General features: G+C 40.0%; 2 protein-coding genes across 3 annotated transcripts in view; one reads left to right on the top strand and one right to left on the bottom strand.

Moving 5' to 3' along the window:
* The window catches only part of LOC127352727 (scavenger receptor cysteine-rich type 1 protein M160-like), a 258,877-nt gene that overhangs the window by 139,640 nt on the left and 98,010 nt on the right, over positions 1–21,227 (top strand). The window lies entirely within an intron of this gene.
* ero1b (endoplasmic reticulum oxidoreductase 1 beta) lies at positions 173–19,874 on the bottom strand. 2 transcript variants are annotated; one of them, XM_051381312.1, is made up of 16 exons: positions 19,373–19,874; positions 16,706–16,825; positions 15,086–15,169; positions 14,345–14,386; positions 12,603–12,685; positions 11,267–11,340; positions 10,831–10,951; positions 10,543–10,589; positions 10,265–10,276; positions 10,155–10,181; positions 9,615–9,707; positions 9,268–9,514; positions 6,283–6,352; positions 5,933–6,019; positions 5,047–5,180; positions 173–4,221 (listed from the first exon to the last, which is right to left on the bottom strand). In XM_051381312.1, exons 1-16 carry the CDS (start codon positions 19,568–19,570, stop codon positions 4,161–4,163), a joined length of 1,500 nt encoding a protein of 499 aa, XP_051237272.1. In that variant the 5' UTR covers positions 19,571–19,874; the 3' UTR covers positions 173–4,160. The 2 variants fall into 2 exon arrangements, with proteins under 2 accessions (XP_051237272.1, XP_051237273.1); XM_051381313.1 differs by lacking the exon at positions 19,373–19,874 and adding an exon at positions 18,413–18,594.

The following is a 21,227-nucleotide window of genomic DNA, read 5'->3' as shown; positions in this document are numbered from 1 at the left end:
TCATTTACCACATTAACAATGTCTAGACTGTATTTCTGATTGATTTAATGTTATCTTCATTGAAAAAAACAATGCTTTTCTTTCAAAAATAAGGACATTTCTAAGTGACCCCAAACTTTTGAACGGTAGTGTATATTGATATTATCTTAATCAACAAGCAAACAAAGTTCAGTGATATCCAGAAATATTTATTCATCTTTTCAAATAAATATAGTCAACAGGAACTCTATAGATTTATTTATTCAGAGATCAACAGAAAGAAAACTTGTTTCGATTCAACATGAAGATCTGAAGCAGGTTTTTTTGTGGTCTTTTTCCAAAATAGCGATTTAGTTGTAAGGTGGTACGGAGGACATGCAAGGCTCAGAGGAGAAATAGACTTCACCCAAACTCTGTTATGGAGGCTGGAAGGTGACACTGAATTAATTAAAACTGATAATTTATTATTAACGTTTGCATTTGATAAACAACTGAACACCTTTAACTGATGAATCTGATCAATCTGATCACAGCAACTTCATTTTTCATTTTTCTCTTAAATTTTGACATCTGAGAAACTTCAACAGAGAAAAAAAATTCAATAAAATTTGAAATCACAAAACAAAAAAAAGGAAATCCACATAAATTATAATAGATGGTTTTCAAAGTAAAATATTTAAGTTATTCAAATTCAGTGATAATTTTAAAACTAAAAGTCGTAAATTAATTTGTGGAAGCACATTTCTGCCAAAACAATGACTGAATATCACAAAGTCATTATTTTGATAAACGTTCTCATTATTATGACTTACAGACGTTAGTTGGCCTAAATGGGCTTCCATAGTCACAAGATTGCAGTAATTATTACATGTGTACTTTAATTTAAGTGTTCAAATGATTAATAAATTAATGAGACTTAAAGTGGATTTTTTCAGTTATTTTCAAAATCATTCAATATTAAATCTTATTATGTTCCATATCAAACTGTAATTATTTCACCGTTTATAGTTTTTGTTTCAGCCACTAAAAGTTTCTTTAAAAAAAACAGATTTCCAGATTTAATGAACTTTTAAAGAAACATTTCAGTCAGACGCTCTCTCGACTCGATAACTGAAGCAAGTATTTCTGATATCACAAATTAATTAATTTTGATGACTTAATCTTTTTTTTACAAGGAAACTGAATCTAAATTTAATTATACAACTCTGTCAATAGAATAACGTTGAAACCTTAATAATCATTCAAAGGTAGAATATTAGAACTTATTCTATTTTTATTTAAACTAAGTTTCTTAAATTGCATCATTTAAATGTAAATTTTAATGGTCACCTTTACAACTAAAATGCATAAAACTGATTTAATTATTTAATAAGTTGATGACTCACTGAAAAATGCTTTTAATTTGTCACATTTAGGCCTCCGTATTCTTCCTGTCTCATAAACGCCGCCGTTGTTTGTTGTACTCTTTATCGCAGAGTTATTATTATATTAACACTTCCTGCAGCTGCTTCACAATAAAAGCAGACACCAAGTCTCAACATCTTTATACTTTGGTACATTGTGGAATTTACTCTCTATTTATTCTTTTTATTATTTCTATAGAGTGTTAAGTGCAGAGTGTTATCACTTAAAGTTTACCGGACAATATAAATGTGAATAAATAAACAATTTCATGTTAAAGGATTTACATTCAAATTAATTAACTGATGACTTTTCCATCTTCCTATCGCTGAAGACTGATTCTGATTCATTAAAACAAAAGATTTATAGATATATAATTACTGTTTTACAAGAGTTTACTACGAGGGCCGGTCATGAAAGATGAAGTATTGAATCGGTGCACCGGCGTGCGTTCTTGGAACAACTCTGATGTAACGACCAGCAGTAATTTGGAGGTGATTATGAAGCAGTTCCTCTGGAAGGCTTTTACTGTGAAGGGGCTGCAGGAAGGATAACGAGCTCTGTTAATCAAACCTTCATGTTGTGATGCAGGTTGAGCCTGAGAGCCAAAACGGAGGGTAAGAAAAGAGAAAGAATCTGACTGACAAGAGTTTCTACAGGTGATTTGAAGCTGTTGATATAATCTTTAATTGTAATTAATTCCCCGTCAACAGAGAAGCGATAAACGGGATTAAAGCACACGACAGGAACAAGCAGAAGCTGCAGATTTTACTTTTAATATTTTATATTTCAAACCCTAATTCAGCTCTTAAACATCCAGAATACAGAGGTGAAACATCAGCCTGACCCTCAAGAAAACAGCTTTAAACATAACTCATCGTGTGTCCGAACTACAACATAAACACTTCCTGGACATCACAAACAAAAAGATACATCAAAATTAAAATGTAGGCAACTTCTTTGGTCCACTTCATTCTTTTACTGCTGAGCGAAAACAAACCGTCGCAATCTGACGAAAAAACGCTGAAAAAGCCGAACGACAAAATTAAATATCTCCGCCTGCAGTTCCTCCTGCGGCCACAAGGTGCCGCCTGCAGCCACAAAGGCTCAACTTGCTCCTGGAAAAGTGGAATTTTAAAGATGTATAATATATAATATATATAATATCGGATTTCCTGCCCCAGCAGCTGAACTGTGATTGGCCACAGGGACGAGACGAAGGTGGCGTTCAGTGTAATGACTTCCTTTGCTTGTTAGACGTTGCTTATTGATCGTTATTGATCGTAACAGGCGTTCCTCAGGGTTCGTAATCACTTGAATCGGCTGGTTCGCCTGTCGTTCAGGACATTGAACGCCTCGTTAGAGGAATAGTCTGCTTGTATTCGGTGTTTTTCTTAAAGTCAACAAATCCCAACTGTATTGATTATCAATCACACACTGTAGTTTCTTTCTACACCGTCCTGAAATGCACCATTTCCTCGGGTTTAATAAAATCTACTGTGCTTTATAATGAATGAAACTATATATTTTAATTGTTTTTAAAGGTTTACGTCCTCAGTAGGAACTGATGCGGTTTGAGCTGACGGACCGACATATTTATTCATTATAGTGAAACATAAGCGGGAAACTAAAACTAGAACCGTCGTATTGTATTGTATTATTCTGACAAATCCCAGCATTATTATAATATATATATATTATATATATATAATATATATTACAGAAACTAAATTAAAATGAAACAACTAGAATAACTCACACGGGACTTGTTGACAATAAGAAAACTATAAAATAAAAGCAGACTTTAATCGTTCCCTCACATTGTCCCATCACAAACCAACATCACGCCGCCGTTTCACAGCGGGAAATAAAATACTGACGTAACCTGAAGAGAAACTAAACAACTCCCAAAGTTCTCCTCTTTAAATAAACGTTATAAATCTGTTAAAGTTGTGCTTTAAGACAACGTGGCTGAAGCAAAACTAAGAGTGCCTGGAAAGAGGAGGCAGCAAGTTTACTGAACAGACAGACAGACAGACAGACAGACAGACAGACAGACAGACAGACAGACAGACAGACAATCATTAGTTATCGCAAAATGAGCAAAAATCTGCTACCGTATATTAAACTATGGGAATCAAGTCATTGTCCATAAATGTATAGCTGCAACTGTTGATCCACACACACACACACACACACACACACACACACACACACACACACACACACATCTATCGAGCTGACATAAGTTAGGCCTGAGATGGTGAACGGGAGCTGATTGGTCCAGAGCTTCAGGCTTTGAGCGACAAACCGAAAACAGGAAGTGGGAGAGGAGAGGAAACTAAACCAACAGGAAGCTGCGTCCTGGCGGTTTCAGACGCGCACGGCGTTTCCTCCCGACTCGAGTTCTTTCCCTACAGAAGAGGCGTTAAAGGTCCGACTCAGTTCACGAGGGCGGGGCCAAAGAAAGGAAGAGAGAGAGAGAAAGAAAGAGAACGAAGAGATTTAAAACGTTCACTTCCTGTTGAACACGGTTTAATCTGTGGTCTGTGACATCACTTCCTGTTCCCTTCAGGCTGTCACAAACCAACAACAGACAGAGGAGGAGGAGAGAGAGAGATTAATGGGAGGAGAGAGAGAGAGAGAGAGAGAGAGAGAGGTTCACTGCTGATCCTGATGTCCATGAAAAAGTTCTTCTTCTTCTTCTTCTGGGCGGTGAGACTACTGCAGTCCTCTGGGGGCTGGCGCCGCCTACTGGCCGGGTGGAGCATCACCTCCTGTTACCTGTTGTCCTTCAGCAGCAGGCGGAAGTGGTGGAGCTGATGAATACTGGTGGACAACCTGAGAGAGAGAGAGAGAGAGACAGACAGAGAGAGAGACAGACAGAGAGAGAGAGAGAGAGAGAGAGAGAGAGAGAACAAGACAAAAAAAAACAAAAAAAACAAAAAAAGACAAAAAAAAAAAAAAAAAACAAACAACAAAAAGAAAAAAAAAACAAAAGAAAAAAAAAAACAAAAAAAAAAAAAAAAAAAAAAAAAAAAAAAAAAAAAAAAAAAAAACAAAAAAAAAACAAAAACAGAACAGAGAGAGAGAGAGAGAGACAGAGAGAGAGACAGAGACAGAGACAGAGAGAGAGAGACAGAGAGAGAGAGAGAGAGAGACAGAGAGAGAGACAGAGAGAGAGAGAGAGAGAGAGAGACAGAGAGAGAGAGAGAGAGAGAGAGACAGATTAATGACAGACAGCAGAACCAATAACGCCCCGGTGGGGTTTAACACTGGGTTTCAGGACCCATTCTTGCGCCCCGACGTTGTAAGCCTCCGCCAACCAATCAGGTTGCAGTCGCTGACAGAGACTGTAATGGACAGAAGTGTCTTAAACCTGGGGGGAGCTCCACTGTGTTAGATAAAGGACATTATTATATCATATATACATTGACCTTTGACCTTTTGGGTAAATGTCACCACATTGTTGTAATTTATATTTAATTAATAATTTACTCTTAAACTGATTTAAATTTCATTCTTGAGTTATGTAAAAAAAGAAAATCAATAAAAAGATCTTTAAATCTTTAGCTACTGAATTTTAAAATCAAGGTTTTTAAAGTGTCCGTCTGTCTGCGTGTCTGTCTGTCTGTCTGTCTGTCTGCCTGTCTGCAGTGAACGTACCTGCTGAAGCCGTTCAGTAAGGCCACAATCTCCTGGCGAGTCAGCTGGAAACCTTTAGAGGGGCTGTGTTCAGGAAGGTTCTGGATCTCCCTCTCAGAGAAGAGGATCTTCAGGGCCGTACCGAGACCCTGAGTCTGCACACAACACACCGGAGGACGGTCAGGAAGGGTTTACAGTAACAGTAACAGATAAAAGTCATTCGTAAAACCACAAAACCAACAACAGTTTTAGGAAAATAAAAGGTGAACCCTCCACGTTATATCTTATAGCAGTGGGAGATATTCTAAGCACAAATATCAAACATCGAGAGAGGTCAACGGTTTCCTGCAGAGAGTCGGATGAGAAGGTCGATATGTACAGTTAATATGACGCTACACCGACAGCAGTGGGTTAGCTTAGCTTAGCACAAATACTGGAAACAGGGGGAAACAGCTAGCCTGGCTCCGTCCAACAATATTAACCCACTGACTGGTAGGGCGGCTCGATTGTGGCAAAAATCTTAACCACAATGGTTTTGGTCAATAGTGAGATCACAATTAATCAACTTTGGAAAAATAATTTATTGAACCTTAAAAAAGTGTCTTTTTAAGAGTCGATTGTCAAAAACAACAAGATAAACGCAACAGCAGCGCCATGGGCTTCATTTTGTTATATATATTTACACTAAATAGTCAAAATTAAGAAATTAAAATGTGAAATTATAAAATAAAGTCATTATAAGATAAGAAAAAAACTGAGATAAATAGTTGAAATTATGATATAAAAAGTCAAAATGTAACATAAAAAGTCTCTGTTGTAAATGAGATCTGTATTTAACTGTTTCGATGTTGCTTTGAGGTTATTTTTCTGAACATAAACACACAGCAGACTCTGTAACGCGGCTCACCTGCAGTTTCCCCCACAGTCGACATTTACTGCAGCCGACGCAGTCCATGATCCTGGAGATGTTCTTAAAATGGAGGCGAAACTCCTCCTGAAGGGTCAGAGAGAGGAGACAGAGCATTCAGTTTATCTCAAAAACATTTCACAGCGTTCATATAAGATGTGAATATATATATTTTAAAGGTGACGGAGGATCAAGGCTCGGCTGTTTGCACACACTAAAAGCTTTCTGGCTCGTCTGCCTCACTGCTCATCAAAAGGAGAGCAAACAAACGTCAGAATAAAAGACACCTGCTCGCACACAGAGAGCGTCTGTCTCCGTGTTGGATCAGGAGTCAAAGGTTTTGGTTTCACCTTTAATGTTTTGGCTTCAATTTTGTGTCCGGCGAACATGGACTTCTCATCAAAGTGCATTGGGAAAGCTCTGGAAGACAAAAAGCAGCGGTTAGTCTTACAGTAACAATCGAACTGAAATATACGACTGTTGTACATTTATGTGTTTAAATGCTCTCGTGCAAAGTTTACTGGATGAAGCTAGCGTGATGAGCTAGCGTCAGCGTCTACCTTCCAGTGAACTGTGCTAACATTGTTTCTCCTTCACATTAAAAGCCTCCCCATGGTTTACCATTTGAAAATCTTTAATGTGACGCAGCAGCAGTGAGAAATGTTCAGTTTGCATCAGCAGTAACACAACTCTGCTACGACTGCAGGAGTAACAGTAAAGCTAAGCAGCCAGTTTCCTGAGAGTCTTTTCTGTGTGTTTATGATAAAGTTCATGAAAACAAAAACAAATAAATCATTCTATCCAACATTCTGCTGATCACACAGACATTCTGTTGGAACATTAGTTTGGTCAACAGGTTCTCAGAATCACATTTTATGTCTGGAAGAGACTTGAGCAACCAAACTGGGATCCAGTGCAAGAACAAGATTTCAAGCTTCGGTAAGATGGCAGGAAAGTGCGACATACAGCAGAAAATCTGCAAGCTCTCCAACCTGCTCCAAAGAGAAAAACACTTGCGAGCAGAGGAGCACCTGAAGGCCACTGAGAGAGAAAATGCCCATCGGACAGAAACTGACAGTCTGAAAGAAACCATCAATCAGCATGTCAATAAATTCAAGACCCTGGAGGCAGAGAGAGACATCTTGCTTCAAGAGGCAGACATCCATACTGCGACCCTCAAGGACATCATTGTTGAGTGCCACTCTGAGAAGGCTGAACAACAGTCCATTACAAAGGAAAGGGATGTTCTGCAGAAAGAAGTTCAGCAACTGAAGTTGCAGCTTCAAAGAGAGAGCGAGCTGCACGCCCAGGAGCAGCTGAGACACTCTGAGCAGGTAAAGGTCCTCCGTAAAGACATCTGTGACCTCCAGGAGCAACTTCAGAGGGAGTGCGCAGACTCATTTGTCCCTGAACTTGATGAACTTCAGGAGTCAGATTCACTGGTTCAGAAGGACAGTGATGTCTGCGCCCAGGAGGAGCCCAAGACCTCTGAGGGGAACAATGTACTGCACAAAGACAACAGTGACTTAGTCCAGAAGGGATCTGACAGTGTGGATATGTTTGATCTCCTACTTAATGCTTTGGTGAGAGAGAACCTGAGCTTATTTAGTCCTGAAGAACAAGTTCAGATGACCTGCAGAGACAGTAGCTTGTCAAAAAAGGACAAGGCTGAGACCGCAGAGGATGTCACTGTGATTCAGCCGGAGGATAAAAATCAGGATCCTGCTGATGTTAAGGAGAAGCTCCAAACCGAGATTTCAAGCTGTCTGGATATGCTTGAACTGATACTCGAGGCTCTGGAGAGGGAGGACAAGCTCCTCAATGCCCAGACCGAAGAACTTCAGACGAGCTGCAAAGAGAAAAGGGTGACCTTCAAAGATGTGCCCGAAAAGAACGAGGCGCAGCAAGTGGATGAAATTCAGGATCCTGCTTCCTTGCTGCAAAAAGAAAATGGCCTTTGCACTCAGGAAGAGACCATGACCTCTGAAGGCGAAAACGATTTTAAGTGTCAGAATATGCTCAACCACAACCTCAGATCTGTGGAGAGCCAGAACAATGCCTCGAGCGATGAGGTGGAGCAGCTTAAAATGCGATTTGAATGCACGGCTGAAAAGTACCAAGCAGAGAGAAAAGAAAAAGAGTTCCTGCAAAACAAAATCCTGGAGCTCAACATCAAACTCAGGAACCAAATGGATGTGTACAGGGAGCAGCAGCTGAAGGCCTCTGAGAGGGAGAAGGTCCTCTGCCAGGAAATAAATGACCTCCGGCAGACGATCCAAAAAGGACGCGATGAGGACAGCGAACTTCAAGCCTGGGAGAAGGAGAAGAAGGCCTACCTTGAAGAGATCGAAGACCTGAAACTGTGTTACGAAGGAAAAACCTTGAGATTCCAGGACATGTTTCAGAAGTTAAAGGCAGAGAAAGATCATAAGGAGGCCATTAAGGAGGAACAGTTCAAAAGAATCCAGGCGCTCAACCTTAAGGTGAAAGAGCAGCTGGATTTCTGCATCCAGCAGAAGATATGGTTCTCTGAGAGGGAGCAGATGGTTTCCCTGAAGCTGGAGGAGCTGGAAGGAAAGCTCTTGCGCTACGAGAAAGAGGTTCGCCCAGAGGACACCAACGGGTTCAACGCAGAGGTGACGACTGATGACGAAGCTTCTGGGAGTCAGAAAAAGAAGAAGAAGTGCAAAGGATGGAAGAAATTTGCCGGTAACATCAAACCCTGGCACTGGGGTAAAAAGTAGAAGATGAAAAGTTTTCTGCTTTACAGATAAAACTACTTCACTGAAAGAAAAAAATAAATACATTATCTGATTCAACCACTGAGACGATCTGTACTCACTCAGTTAGCTGCTGTACAAACCTCGAGCCGGGGCTCATTTATCGATATATTCATGTTTTCATTAAAGGAATATATTCCTGTTAATTTTATACCATAGGAGCTTCTTTATTTGTGAAATTTCAGATCAATATTAAATATACATTTTGTGAAGGCAGAAGTAGCACATTCATTATTTTACAATTGAAAAGTTAATTTTATAAGTAATAAAACAAAGATTTTCTCAGTTCAACACATGCAGGAGTTTTACTGTTCCAGACACAGGCTTCTTGGTGTGGTATGACCAGAACCTTATGGTGGTTAATGCTCACAAATTGTAGATAAAAACTGCTGTGAAATTACTTGACTGAGTCCCTTCTCTGACTTTATGACCTCAGATACTGTTGTCCTATGTTTTACCATTAATCACTGACTGTGGCAACTTCTGGGTGTTTAACCAAAGTTAATAAAACATATTACATTTTACTTTAGAAGACCACAAACAAGCCCGTCTTACCTGATCTCATTGAAGACCTGCAGCAGCAGGTCCTTCGTGGCTCCGTCTTCCTGTGAGTTTCCAGTGTACAGGTTGATGAACGCCCGTTCAAAGTACGGCGCCACCTTGTAGAGCGCCCGCAGCTCGATCAGATACAGGAAGTAAAGGTTCTTCAGCCGCCGCGTGCCCTCGCCCTTCGTCTCCGCTGTGTCGAAGCGCTGCCGAAACTCCTGAACGTTTGGACCCCAGACCGACCGGCCCCAGCCCTCTGAGGAATCCAACAACAGTTTACTACATGACACGACACTTTATTTTACATTTTATAGACTTGAGAGTAAACAAGCTCCATTAAGATCAGGCTGTCGTACCGTCCAGCAGGTACTCGGCACACAGGTGGATGTTGATGCTGGTGTGGAGGCCTGAGATGAGTCGGTAGAAAACTCTCTTCTCTAAACACAAACCTGGACACAGACAGAGAGAAAGTTAACAAGGACATGTTTTATTCATCAAAGTAACTAACTACTTACTAAAGAATCAAAAATAATCTACTTCTTTAAAAGGTTTTAAGATGAAAACGTAGCCCTGATAATGAACCAAATGTTCAATTTGTTTTTAAAATTATGAGTTAAAAAGCAAAAATGATGACTTGCCATGAGGATATTTTTTTATTTTATTGTTTTCTTATTTTTTATCTTACTGGCAGAAATGGGCTTCCATACTTCTGATGAATTCAAATAAACCAAGAGAGCAATGAGGTTGATATGTTTGTTGAAACTGAGACTCTGTCCTGAATATCTGTCTGTGAACTTCAGATATTCAACGTTAGAGTAAGAAAGTGGTTTGATAACTAAAAGGTATAAAAAGAATACGTGACTTAATATTTCCTGTAGAAATATGTGAGAACTCACCTTCAAGCCACTTGTAGAAACCCTCTCCTGCAACGTGAGAACAAAATCAGTGCTTGTTTTTTTACAACACGGCTAAAAATAAATTCAAATGAAGATGTGCTTAGTCTCACCGTCGTCGTCTCCTGAACACAGAAAGAGAGACAGAGAACAAAGCTAAGTCAGATCTATTAATGAACACACACCTCCACAACAACAGCCGCAGTTTCAACTTATTCTACAGCAAAAATAACAAATCTGATCGGAAAAATTATTCATTTCAGTTGTTTCTGTCCCTGATAAATACCTGATTATCTGGTCAAAGAATAAGTGAATACAATTATAATTCTGAGCAGTTTGATCCACCTTTAGTTTGTTCAAACTGAGCGGTTATTGATTTTTCCAGACTCACCTCTGCTCGGAGCCAGAGGGTTCAGAGGTCGGTACACTGATCTGGGCCTGATGACAACAAAAAGAAAGATTATTATTATTAATGATCAATAATCATCACGAGTTTAGAGTCAGACTGGATGCAGAGAAGAATACCATATGGAAACGTATCGCTGCCAGAAAAAAAAAATGGATCAGTATCATTTTATTACATGAAACATTTGTGTGTTCTCAGCAGCATGTGGGATCGGTATCACAACACAACAACAAACACTATGTGTGTGTGTGTGTGTGTGTGTGTGTCTCTCACTTGAAGCAGTTTTCCTCGTAGATGCTGTTCCAGACTCTCCAGGCTGAAGGACCCTTGTATCCAGTGAACCGCTCTGGATTCAGCAGCAGATCCACGTACTCTGAATCTGGAGAGGTTTCATCTAACAAACACACAAACAAACAAACAAACACAGGCCTTTTTATGGACTAAAGCATCACTACTATCAGCAACAAAAAGTCTGTTCTGCAGTCTCATCAGAAGAAAGATGTTTGTCCTGCAGGCGGCGCTAGAGGTCAGATCAGGAGGTCATTACCATCTAAAGGAGACTGAGAGGAAGTTTCATGCAGATTTCCTCATTAGATTTGATACCTCTGTGTTGGTGGTGTTAGTTTAAGGCAGTGTGGTCAGTATGTGTTCAGATATTGAGCTGTACGCTGTGTTGTCAGTAAAAGCATCACACAGAGGAAATCCTCACCATCCAGCTCGCAGAAGTTGTCCTGAGCGTCGTCGTGTCTCGCCCAATCAGCGAACGCCTGTTTACTCTGGTTACTGAAACAGGAAAGAATGAAATACAATAAATATATATATATGTATATATATATATATATATATATATATATATATATATATATATGATCAAACAAACATTTTTAAAAGTCACTGAGAATCTAATTTCTATGACGCGTTATCAGTGATGAGGAAAACTTTCTTTTATAGTTTGTGATTCATTCTTATTCTATTTTTATTTAATGTGTGTTTTGTTATCTGTTGTGTTGTATCTTGAGCTGCTGTAGCAAGTAAATCTCCCCAGTGTGGGATCAATAAAGTCTATATTATCTTAATAACATTACAAACATACAAACTTACCTATATAATAAACAGTTTACTAACAAGCTGTAGGAAGTTAAAGGTTTATTAGCCTGTGACTCGCTAGATTTACTCAGAGAACACAGCTCAATATGTTGAGTTCAAAGGTTAAATATGAGATATATAACATTAAAACAGCAGCAAACAGCAATTCTCTGTGTAAAGATACAGTCACATGGAGTCTCTCTCCCTCTGCCTGTGTTGTATCGCAGCCTCTCTGTGGTTTGTTTCCATAGCCGGTCTGCTCCGACTGAAACTGCTGTTTTTATCATCTACGTCGGTGAATTAAGGATTTATTTCCACCAAACCAGAGTTGGTGATTGTTGGAAACACTAACAGAGACGCTTTAATGAGTTTGACTCTGTTTCTGTCCAGTTTCATGTGTGTTTTACGATAAAGTACAAGAAGGGGTTTTGTTAATGGAGTCTGGTCCCTTTGTTTTGGTCTGAGATTCTGGTGCGACGTAGTTAATTACATAATAAAACAACATGAACAAACCCTGGGAAGAGAGATGAGTGGTTTGAAACTGTAATGTAACAGTTATCTTGGCTCTGCATCATGAGATTAAATAACCAGATTTAAGATCGATTTTAAGGTTTAATTAAACTTCAGGGATCCATAGCTACCCTCTACTCCTTCCTGGTTTGTTCACCCTGAGGTCATTTTTAGACTTTAATATAAAGTGTTGGACTAAAACTTTTCTGTGGTTGGAATATTTAACTCCACGTTTTCCACGATGGAGGTGGAGTGAAGGTCAGTCAGTCGCTGTGAACGGTGGGAAGCTCCCAGCAGCTCCCCGTCAGACGCCTGTAAATGTTTGACTGGTTACTATCAGCTGCTGAAGCCGCTTTGCATTGTGATTCAAATGAGCCGCTGCAGCAGACGGAGGGAAAGTGTCTGTGGCCCGCAGATAAGAACAGACGGGAGGAGGTCTGAGCTGTCACCTCAGGGTGCTGTTGATGGCGCCCAGTTCTTTAGCCTGTTCGCACTCCGTCATGTCCGACACCGTATTTGCTGCCTGGGAGTACTGGAGACACACAGAGACACGCTGTTAGAGGAATATTACAGCTAATACACTAATAACACTATAATACACACACACTGTATGATATCGTTGATGCCTCCGATCTGGTGCAACAATGAGCTAGAAAAGTAAAAAGAAAAGTTCAACATTGTGTTCAACATCTTGCATTCTATGTAATGGCCAGCAGGGAGAGCGCCACTGGTTGCAATAACACACTGAAACCATTCAGTCTTATGGAGAAATGAGCCGACTTCTCAGTTGATTAATGAGCTCAGTAAACAGTTTCCTGATGAGTTTCTGGTCTTAGTCTCTAGTTCCAGTCTTCTTCCATACAGCATGATGTTCATTTAGTAACTGATGGTCCCACTTAGAGTAAAACAGACCATAAAGCAGGGTATGCTTTAGGGCGGGGCTACCTTGTGATTGACAGCTCATTCTCAGTGAGTCCGTCCAGCTCAACGCACCAAACTCATATCAAACTGTCAAACAGTGCTGATCAGATATGGATCCAGATTCTGTTGCTGACTATTTCTCTCCTCAAATCTGTTCACAAACACATTTTACTGTTTATCTGGAATACCAGATCCTGTGTGAGCAGGCGAGCTGCCACTGTTTCCTGCAGCTCAACTCGCTTTACGTGACCTCCGCTGGCTCTGACAAACGCCAAACTTGAGGCTTCATAACTCCTCAAACCGATAGGTGACTTCACAACAGGTTCACACATGGTCTCTAAAGGCCTGAGCACAAGGTTCACGTTGGTAGAAAGGAGATAAAAATATAGATTCAGGTGAGTTCCAGATGTGCTGCCTTCCTCACACACTGCTGAGGTGGCACATACTCGTGTTTCCTTTAATCCCTCCCACAGGTTCTAACAGTGAGTTTCCTGGCTGACGGTCAGTGAAGCGGCTTCGACCTTGACCGCGACGAGTGCAGATGTCAGAACACTTCTGGGTCATTACAAGACAAACACGAGGCTGCGAGCCAAGAGCTGGCAAACACTCCTCAGCCTCTACGTGGAAACTATCAGGAGATAAGCTGAGAGAGTGTGTGTGTGTGTGTGTGTGTGTGTGTGTGTGTGTGTGTGTGTGTGTGTGGTGTGTGTGTGTGTGTTTACTGAATCAGCTGATGAGACAGAAAGTGCTGGAACTAATGCAGCTGCTCCTGAACTCCATTAAGTTCCAGTTTGTTTTCAGGTATAAAACCAGCCTGGTTGCGTTCACAGCTGTTTCAATGAAGGATTCTGCTGCTGTTTTACACTGTATTTTATAAATAGTGTCGTGTGTATCACAGATGGATTTATCTTCCATAAACTATTAAAGACACATCCATTGTTCCTTCATTACCATAAACACACACACACTGCAGTTTACACACACCGTCCTGCTGCCCCAAATACTCACTGCTACAGCACCAACTGTGGAATAATCCGCAGATTAAAATATTGCCCAACAAATGCATTATTTCCTCCTGTTGTTGTTGTTTGTTTGTTTGCCTTTATTAGATACAAGGAGATAAAGAGTGACAGGAAAGTGAACCAACGTAACAACGCGGGTAGCACACAGAAACTTTAACAAAATGAATGAATGTGCTTCTAGTGACAAAATGCCTCCAGACACAAGGGATTATGGGTGGCTGAATGACCCAACATTGATCTTCTCTCACCTTGTTGTAGTTCCCGGACTTGATGCCCACTGGGATCTTACTCTGCAAACAAAAACAAGAAACAGTCAGAGAAAGCAAAATAAATCATCCATCAGAAAACTGTTTGAGTCTTTAAGAACGGATAAAAGTGGGGTAACTGATTCTAATTCAGTACACTTCTTTATATTGATTTGTCAGCTCTGCCCACTACCTTGTTATTCCAGCCGGGTTGATGTGTTAGCTAGCGTTAAATGACCACAGACATTCAGCTTACTCTCTCATACATGCTGCTGTTGTGATGTTAGCTACAGTAGCAGGAGAGTTGTGAGTCGCTGTTTGAAGCTACTGGGAAACCGTCTCATCCTCTTTGTGTGTTAAACTACAAACTACTTATCGTGTTTATCTTAACCCACCTTTAAACTAAAGTGTTTTTATCCATACCGTCTATTTAACGTCAGACAGGAAGCGCAGACAGATGTTAAAAGTACATTGTGTGCTCGTATTAAAGGACCAGTGTGGAGGACTCAGTGACATCTGGTGGTGAAGCTGCAGATTGAAACTATTTGAATACAGCTCAGCCTATTAAGTGTGTAGGAAAAACTACGGTGGCCAACATGCCTATGAATATTCTATTATATTTGTTACATACCGGACCTTTAACATGATTATTATGCCATGAATCTGTCTGTGAGTATCTACAAAAGTGCTCTATGAATAAGATTATTATCATTAAACTGTATGTGGGTGTGGTTGACCTCTGACCTCAGGACAGGGCTCCACATGGCAGTCCTTGATGGCACAATGTCCGTCGTCGGGCCAGAAGGGACACGGTCGCTTCAGATTCACCTGGAGCAAAGACAGAAAATAGCTTTAACCGTTAGTCCTGTTAAAGTAAACCTAAAGTAAATATCTTTGGGTAAAAGAAACATTTCTCTCCATTTTCTGACAATTTACAGACCAAACAATCATGAAAATAATCGGGATCTGAGTGGATATAAAAACTCTTTCATTGCTCAGGGAATCTCTCTAAAGTCAGGACATAAGGAGTGTGTTGTATCTGAATGCACGTGTGTGTAACTGTGTGTACCTCTATGTCAAAGACACACTCCCCGAGGGACAAATAAAGTAATCTCAACAAAAAAACAACGCTGCTAAATGTAGGTGAACACTAAAACTGCACCTGTCTGCAGGTACAGCAGGCAGACAGCACAGTAAGGGATCCACACAGACAGGTTCTGTTTAAAATGAGCATGAACCTGAATATCAGGGTGCGTCCTCTACAAAGCGCCGTTTACAGCAGCAACTCCCTACAGCACTCAGATAAACACTCGCCTGAGAACATTAACAGCTGTAACTGATTTTGAAGGACATCAGGGGACCGGACAGTGAAGGACGTGGATTTATCAGACGTTCTGCACAATGTAACACATCTTTGAACAAGGAGATGAACTGATTTTCGTCCCCACACACCGCCGACTGTTACTCACTACGAGAGGAAAGTGCAGTTTACAGAAAAGAGGAAGAAAATACAAATGACTCAACGTTCAGTGTTTGCTGTGACAATGCGTGAAGGTCTGCTGTTCAACTGTTCAATCAGCTGTGTGGAAGTTTAATCTATTATAACTCACATTGTTACCAAGTTGTGATTTACGCGTTACCAAAATAAAAGCAGTAGCATCTGAATAGTTCCACATGCCTCTACAGGAGTGTAAATCATTGAATCAGTGAGTTTATTACTGGTGGTAAAACCTGGGTTTCCACTCCTTTAAGAAATCCTTTTCCAGGACAGGATTTGCTCATACAATTGTATTATATTACAGTACATTATTGTATATTATACTCGTATTGACACATTTAACTCAAGTTTTATTCCTCCTTCATGAACCGGGCGGTTTACAGGTAGGTGGTTCAGCCTTTATGGGACAATCTGCTTTAAAAGCGGTCTACGGTGAATTGACCACAGTTTCATAACATCGATGACTCGGCACCAAAAAGCTCGCTACAACTCTGTTCGTCTCCATGTCTGGTAAACCGGCTGCGAACCATCACAGCGTTCATCTAAACAACAGTCGAGTCTCAAACTAAAGCTGCACCCAGGTTAACGTAGGAGATCTGAGTGACGGAGTAAAACACAATTTAAATTTCCAGGTGTAATGTAACTGGAAAACTAGCCTCTAATTTTCCAGGTTTTCCAGGGTGTGTGGGAAAACAGCATCAAACAGCATCGTGCTACGATGCTAAGACAGAAAGGCTACGCGGCTACGCTGAGACGTTACATCCGAACTAGTTGGGTTACGTCTGAAGTGACCGTGGTGCCGCCGACTCTAGAAGCTGACTGAGTTCCTGAGCCTCTCCTGTTGGACTCTCACACAGCATTCTCACTCTGTAGTATCTGAAGTAGTCTTTCTCCGTCAGCTTCTTGATTCGAGGGTAAAGCTTGAAGTTGTTGAAGACGTCGATGCTCTCCACATCACAGAAGCAGTCGTCCAGGACTCCGGTCAGCTGCAGCAGAGACAGGAAACAACCAAATATTAAAGAAACCAAATAACCGCAGCAGGATCTACACCATGTTGTTAAGTTGGTTTTAGTAGCAGTGGTTTGATAAGATATCTTAAGTTAAAGGATTCAGGAGCTTTTAGAGTTGGTCACATTGTTCTGAAATGTAATTGTTTCTGTGTTTCACTCACAAACTCATCAACTTATTCTTCAATGAATGAGTCCTGGTCCACTTATTGTTTCTCACATTCACTCTTTAATATCCGTGTTCCTCCTCCTGCAGCGTGCTGTTTGAGCAGTGGACGCACACAGTCTGACAGGTACGTCCATACATAATACATGTGTCGCTGCTGTGAGACGCTGCCACCTGAACCCGAGCGGGTCGGATTCAGGTGGAGCTGAGACAAATGTGTTTGACCTGCGGATCAACTCTGACAACGTCAATGAGCTCAGTAAACGGCGGGCGGCGCTAATTAAAGGAGGAGTCTTAATCCACGGACACGCCTGCTTCACCTGCAGAAACAACAGCGTGTCTCACAGCTGACTCACAGTGTCATTATTGATCTGAAGACTATCTCCTCACAAACAGATTCATTGTTGGGATATAAAATGTCAGAAGCTCTAATCGACGCGTTCAAATCATATTTTTTGTCCAAAAACCCTCCAAAGAATTTCAGTTTTCTGTCACAGAAGATGAAAGTTTTTTCTTTTGGCTTAAAAAAGACCTGATTGATAACTGATTAACTGATTAATAAAGTAAATCTATTGAACCGTTCCTTGAACCCTCAGTGGGTGAGTCTATTTCCAACCTCTGTTATCCTTCTGGTCTCGTTTGGTTTGGTTATTTGCATCGGCTCTCTCTCCGAGTGGTGTTCACCCGAGTTACTGACAGACGCCTCCAATGGACGCCGCCGCCACCACCGCCGCCGCGTGGGGAGAAACGCTATAGCTCTTCCATATCGACGTTTCTGTGTTCAACTTTTATTGTCAGAAACATTCAAATAATTAAAAAGTAATTAAGACGAATTAATGAACAGTAAATTCGGATGAGTTTAACATGGAGGTTTTCTTTCATAGAAGTTGATAATTAATTAATAAACCAGAACATTTGAGAAATATCTCTTTTATTATTTAATGTCCGTTTATACTTTATATTTCACATCAGACTTTATTTGTATTGCACCATTTATACTCTTTATTTACTCTGAAGTTCTGTTTTTATGACGTTAGACAGAAAGTAAACACTTTGTTAACGGTTTACTTTCTGCACACACGCTGATATTAAAATGTATTTAAACTCCTGACAGTAGAATAAGGCTCTGCTGTCATACTACAGATAGAAATGTTGGTCTTACTGCGTAAATAAACTGTTTTTATACAAACAAACAAAGTGAAATGATCCCAGTGAGATACGGCCCAACATATGGAAGCTTCAGGTGTCTGATGAGCAGCAGATAAAACCTCCGATGTGATCCTCTCCTGCTCATTTAAACTTTACTTTTATTCTCTCCGGTTTTACAGGAAGTCTGAATTTCCCCTCCAGCCGACAGAAACACCTGTAAAGTCTCCGAACGGTAGAAAACCCCAGCTGACCTCTGAGTACAGCGGCGCCCCGAGCGTCAGGAGAGGCAGGAAGAAGGAAAGTCCTCTCAGCATGCTGTCGTTGGTTTTAACTTCTGTTTTCTGTCTTTTAACTTCCTTCCAACTAAAACTTCCTCTGTGCGAACGCCATATGTCCCAGCAGCCCCAGCAGCAGCAGCAGAGCAGCAGCTCCTCTGTCTGTGGGCTGAGCTGTCACTACAGACCTCCAGTCCCATGCCCCCCCACGCCCCCCCGCCCCCGGCCCCGCCTCCAAAACAAGCAGCTGTCAAAGTTAAACCCCGCCCCCTACAGACGGCGCGTCCCAGTTTGTAGTCCACTTCCGGGTCTGATGCCGTTAGTGGCGCTTGTTGGCGGTGGCGCAAAAAACTACAACTCCCATGAGAGGGCACGAGACGGGAGGTCGGCCGCAGCCAATCAGAGCACACCACGCTTTTCTCCTCAAACAGCGTCGCGTCACGAAATTTGGATATTTATGCTTTTTTAATTGTCGTCATAGTAACGACTCATTTTACTGTAAAAGCCTCGAGACTTCATTCTTATTTTATTTATTTATTTTTTATTATTTACTCACTTTTCAACAGATGTTCTACTTTAAGTGTTAAATTGATTTTATTATCACAACCAGCTGTGATCAGTCAAATATGTGCGCGTGTTAAATCAATAAAATCAATAAATATATGTTTTAAAAAGAAACACCAACTTCCGCTAACGAGCCTCGTCTGTAAGAGTTTAATTAGAAGAATAAAGAGCAGTTGAACCGACAGTGTGTACAGAGACTAACTTTAATGGCCGACAGTAAATTAACACTGTTAGCATCGCTGCTAACGGCAGCTAGCATCACACGCGGTGACGTCACATTAAGAGGACCGTAGAAAATGCTGGAAGACTTCCGGAACGTTAAAAGCTTTAACAGCCCCCCCCCCCCACGGTGCCACAGGGGGGGTAACTTACGTGGCAGAAGCAGCTCTGGTCCTGGTCCTGGTCCTGGTTCTGGTCCCGGTTCTGGTCCTCCGCAGCTCCGCGGTTCGGTCGCTCGTCGTGCTGCGTTTGAGGTTTCGCGGTGTTCTGTTGAAACCAACCCAAAACAAAGTTCCCGAAGAACCAGGCCAGCAGCAGAACAGCGAAGGCCCGTAAAGTTACCCTCCACATCCCTCCCGGTGCCGGTGCCGGTGCCGGTGCCGCCGCGGTGGGGGGGGAAACTGTCAGTTAGAGGAACAGAGGAGGACTTTCTGTCGGTCGCTGGAGGCTAGCTGCAGTTAGCATCCGCAGGCTAACAGCGGCTGTAAGAATCAGAGCGGGTCAGTGAACGCAGCAGCCCGCTGTCCGAGCCCCCTAACACGGACAGTTACACCCTCCAACTCCCCTAACAGAACCGGGTCAGTGTTCTCAGACGGTACAGCACTGGAGAAGTTCAGAACCAGATCCCCCCCCCTTAGCAAAACACACTGAGCTGGACTTCCTGCTGCAACCTTCAAAATAAAATACACGATGAACGTAGTTAAAAGTTTAAATGCACTCAATAAGTATACAGTATCAAATAATAATGCACAAATAAATAAGTATACAGTATCAAATAATAATGCACAAATAAATAAGTATACAGTATCAAATAATAATGCACAAATAAATAAGTATACAGTATCAAATAATAATGCACTCAATAAATAAGTATACAGTATCAAATAATAATGCACAAATAAATAAGTATACAGTATCAAATAATAATGCACTCAATAAATAAGTATACAGTATCAAATAATAATGCACAAATAAATAAGTATACAGTATCAAATAATAATGCACAAATAAATAAGTATATAGTATCAAATAATAATGCACTCAATAAATAAGTATACAGTATAAAATAATAATACACAAATAAATAAGTATACAGTGTCAAATAATAATGCACTCAATAAATAAGTATACAGTATAAAATAATAATACACAAATAAATAAGTATACAGTATCAAATAATAATGCACAAATAAATAAGTATATAGTATCAAATAATAATGCACTCAATAAGTATACAGTATCAAATAATAATGCACAAATAAATAAGTATATAGTATCAAATAATAATGCACTCAATAAGTATACAGTATCAAATAATAATGCACTCAATAAGTATACAGTATCAAATAATAATACACAAATAAATAAGTATACAGTATCAGATAATACACAAATAAATAAGTATACAGTATCAAATAATAATGCACTCAATAAGTATACAGTATCAAATAATAATACACAAATAAATAAGTATACAGTATCAAATAATAATACACAAATAAATAAGTATACAGTATCAAATAATGCACAAATAAATAAGTATACAGTATCAAATAATAATACACAAATAAATAAGTATACAGTATCAAATAATAATACACAAATAAATAAGTATACAGTATCAAATAATAATGCGCACAAATAAATAAGTATACAGTATCAAATAATAATGCACACAAATAAATAAGTATACAGTATCAAATAATAATGCACAAATAAATAAGTATACAGTATCAAATAATAATGCACAAATAAATAAGTATACAGTATCAAATAATAATGCACAAATAAATAAGTATACAGTATCAAATAATAATGCACACAAATAAATAAGTATACAGTATCAAATAATAATGCACAAATAAATAAGTATACAGTATCAAATAATAATGCACAAATAAGTATACAGTATCAAATAATAATGCACAAATAAATAAGTATACAGTATCAAATAATAATGCACAAATAAATAAGTATATAGTATCAAATAATAATGCACAAATAAATA

Source organism: Dicentrarchus labrax, unplaced genomic scaffold, assembly GCF_905237075.1.
Source record: "Dicentrarchus labrax unplaced genomic scaffold, dlabrax2021, whole genome shotgun sequence".
Classification (NCBI taxonomy): Eukaryota; Metazoa; Chordata; class Actinopteri; family Moronidae; genus Dicentrarchus; species Dicentrarchus labrax.
This window is presented reverse-complemented; position numbering and strand designations above follow the sequence as displayed.

Coding starts and splice junctions, on each gene's coding strand:
- ero1b (XM_051381312.1), bottom strand. CDS start 19,570: ATGTGGAGGGTAACTTTACGGGCCTTCGCTGTTCTGCTGCTGGCCTGG. Junction 12,686..14,344: donor AGTCCGGGAACTACAACAAG/GTGAGAGAAGAT, acceptor GTGTGTCTCCAG/TACTCCCAGGCAGCAAATAC. Junction 10,952..11,266: donor CAACTTCTGCGAGCTGGATG/GTGAGGATTTCC, acceptor TGTGTTTGTTAG/ATGAAACCTCTCCAGATTCA.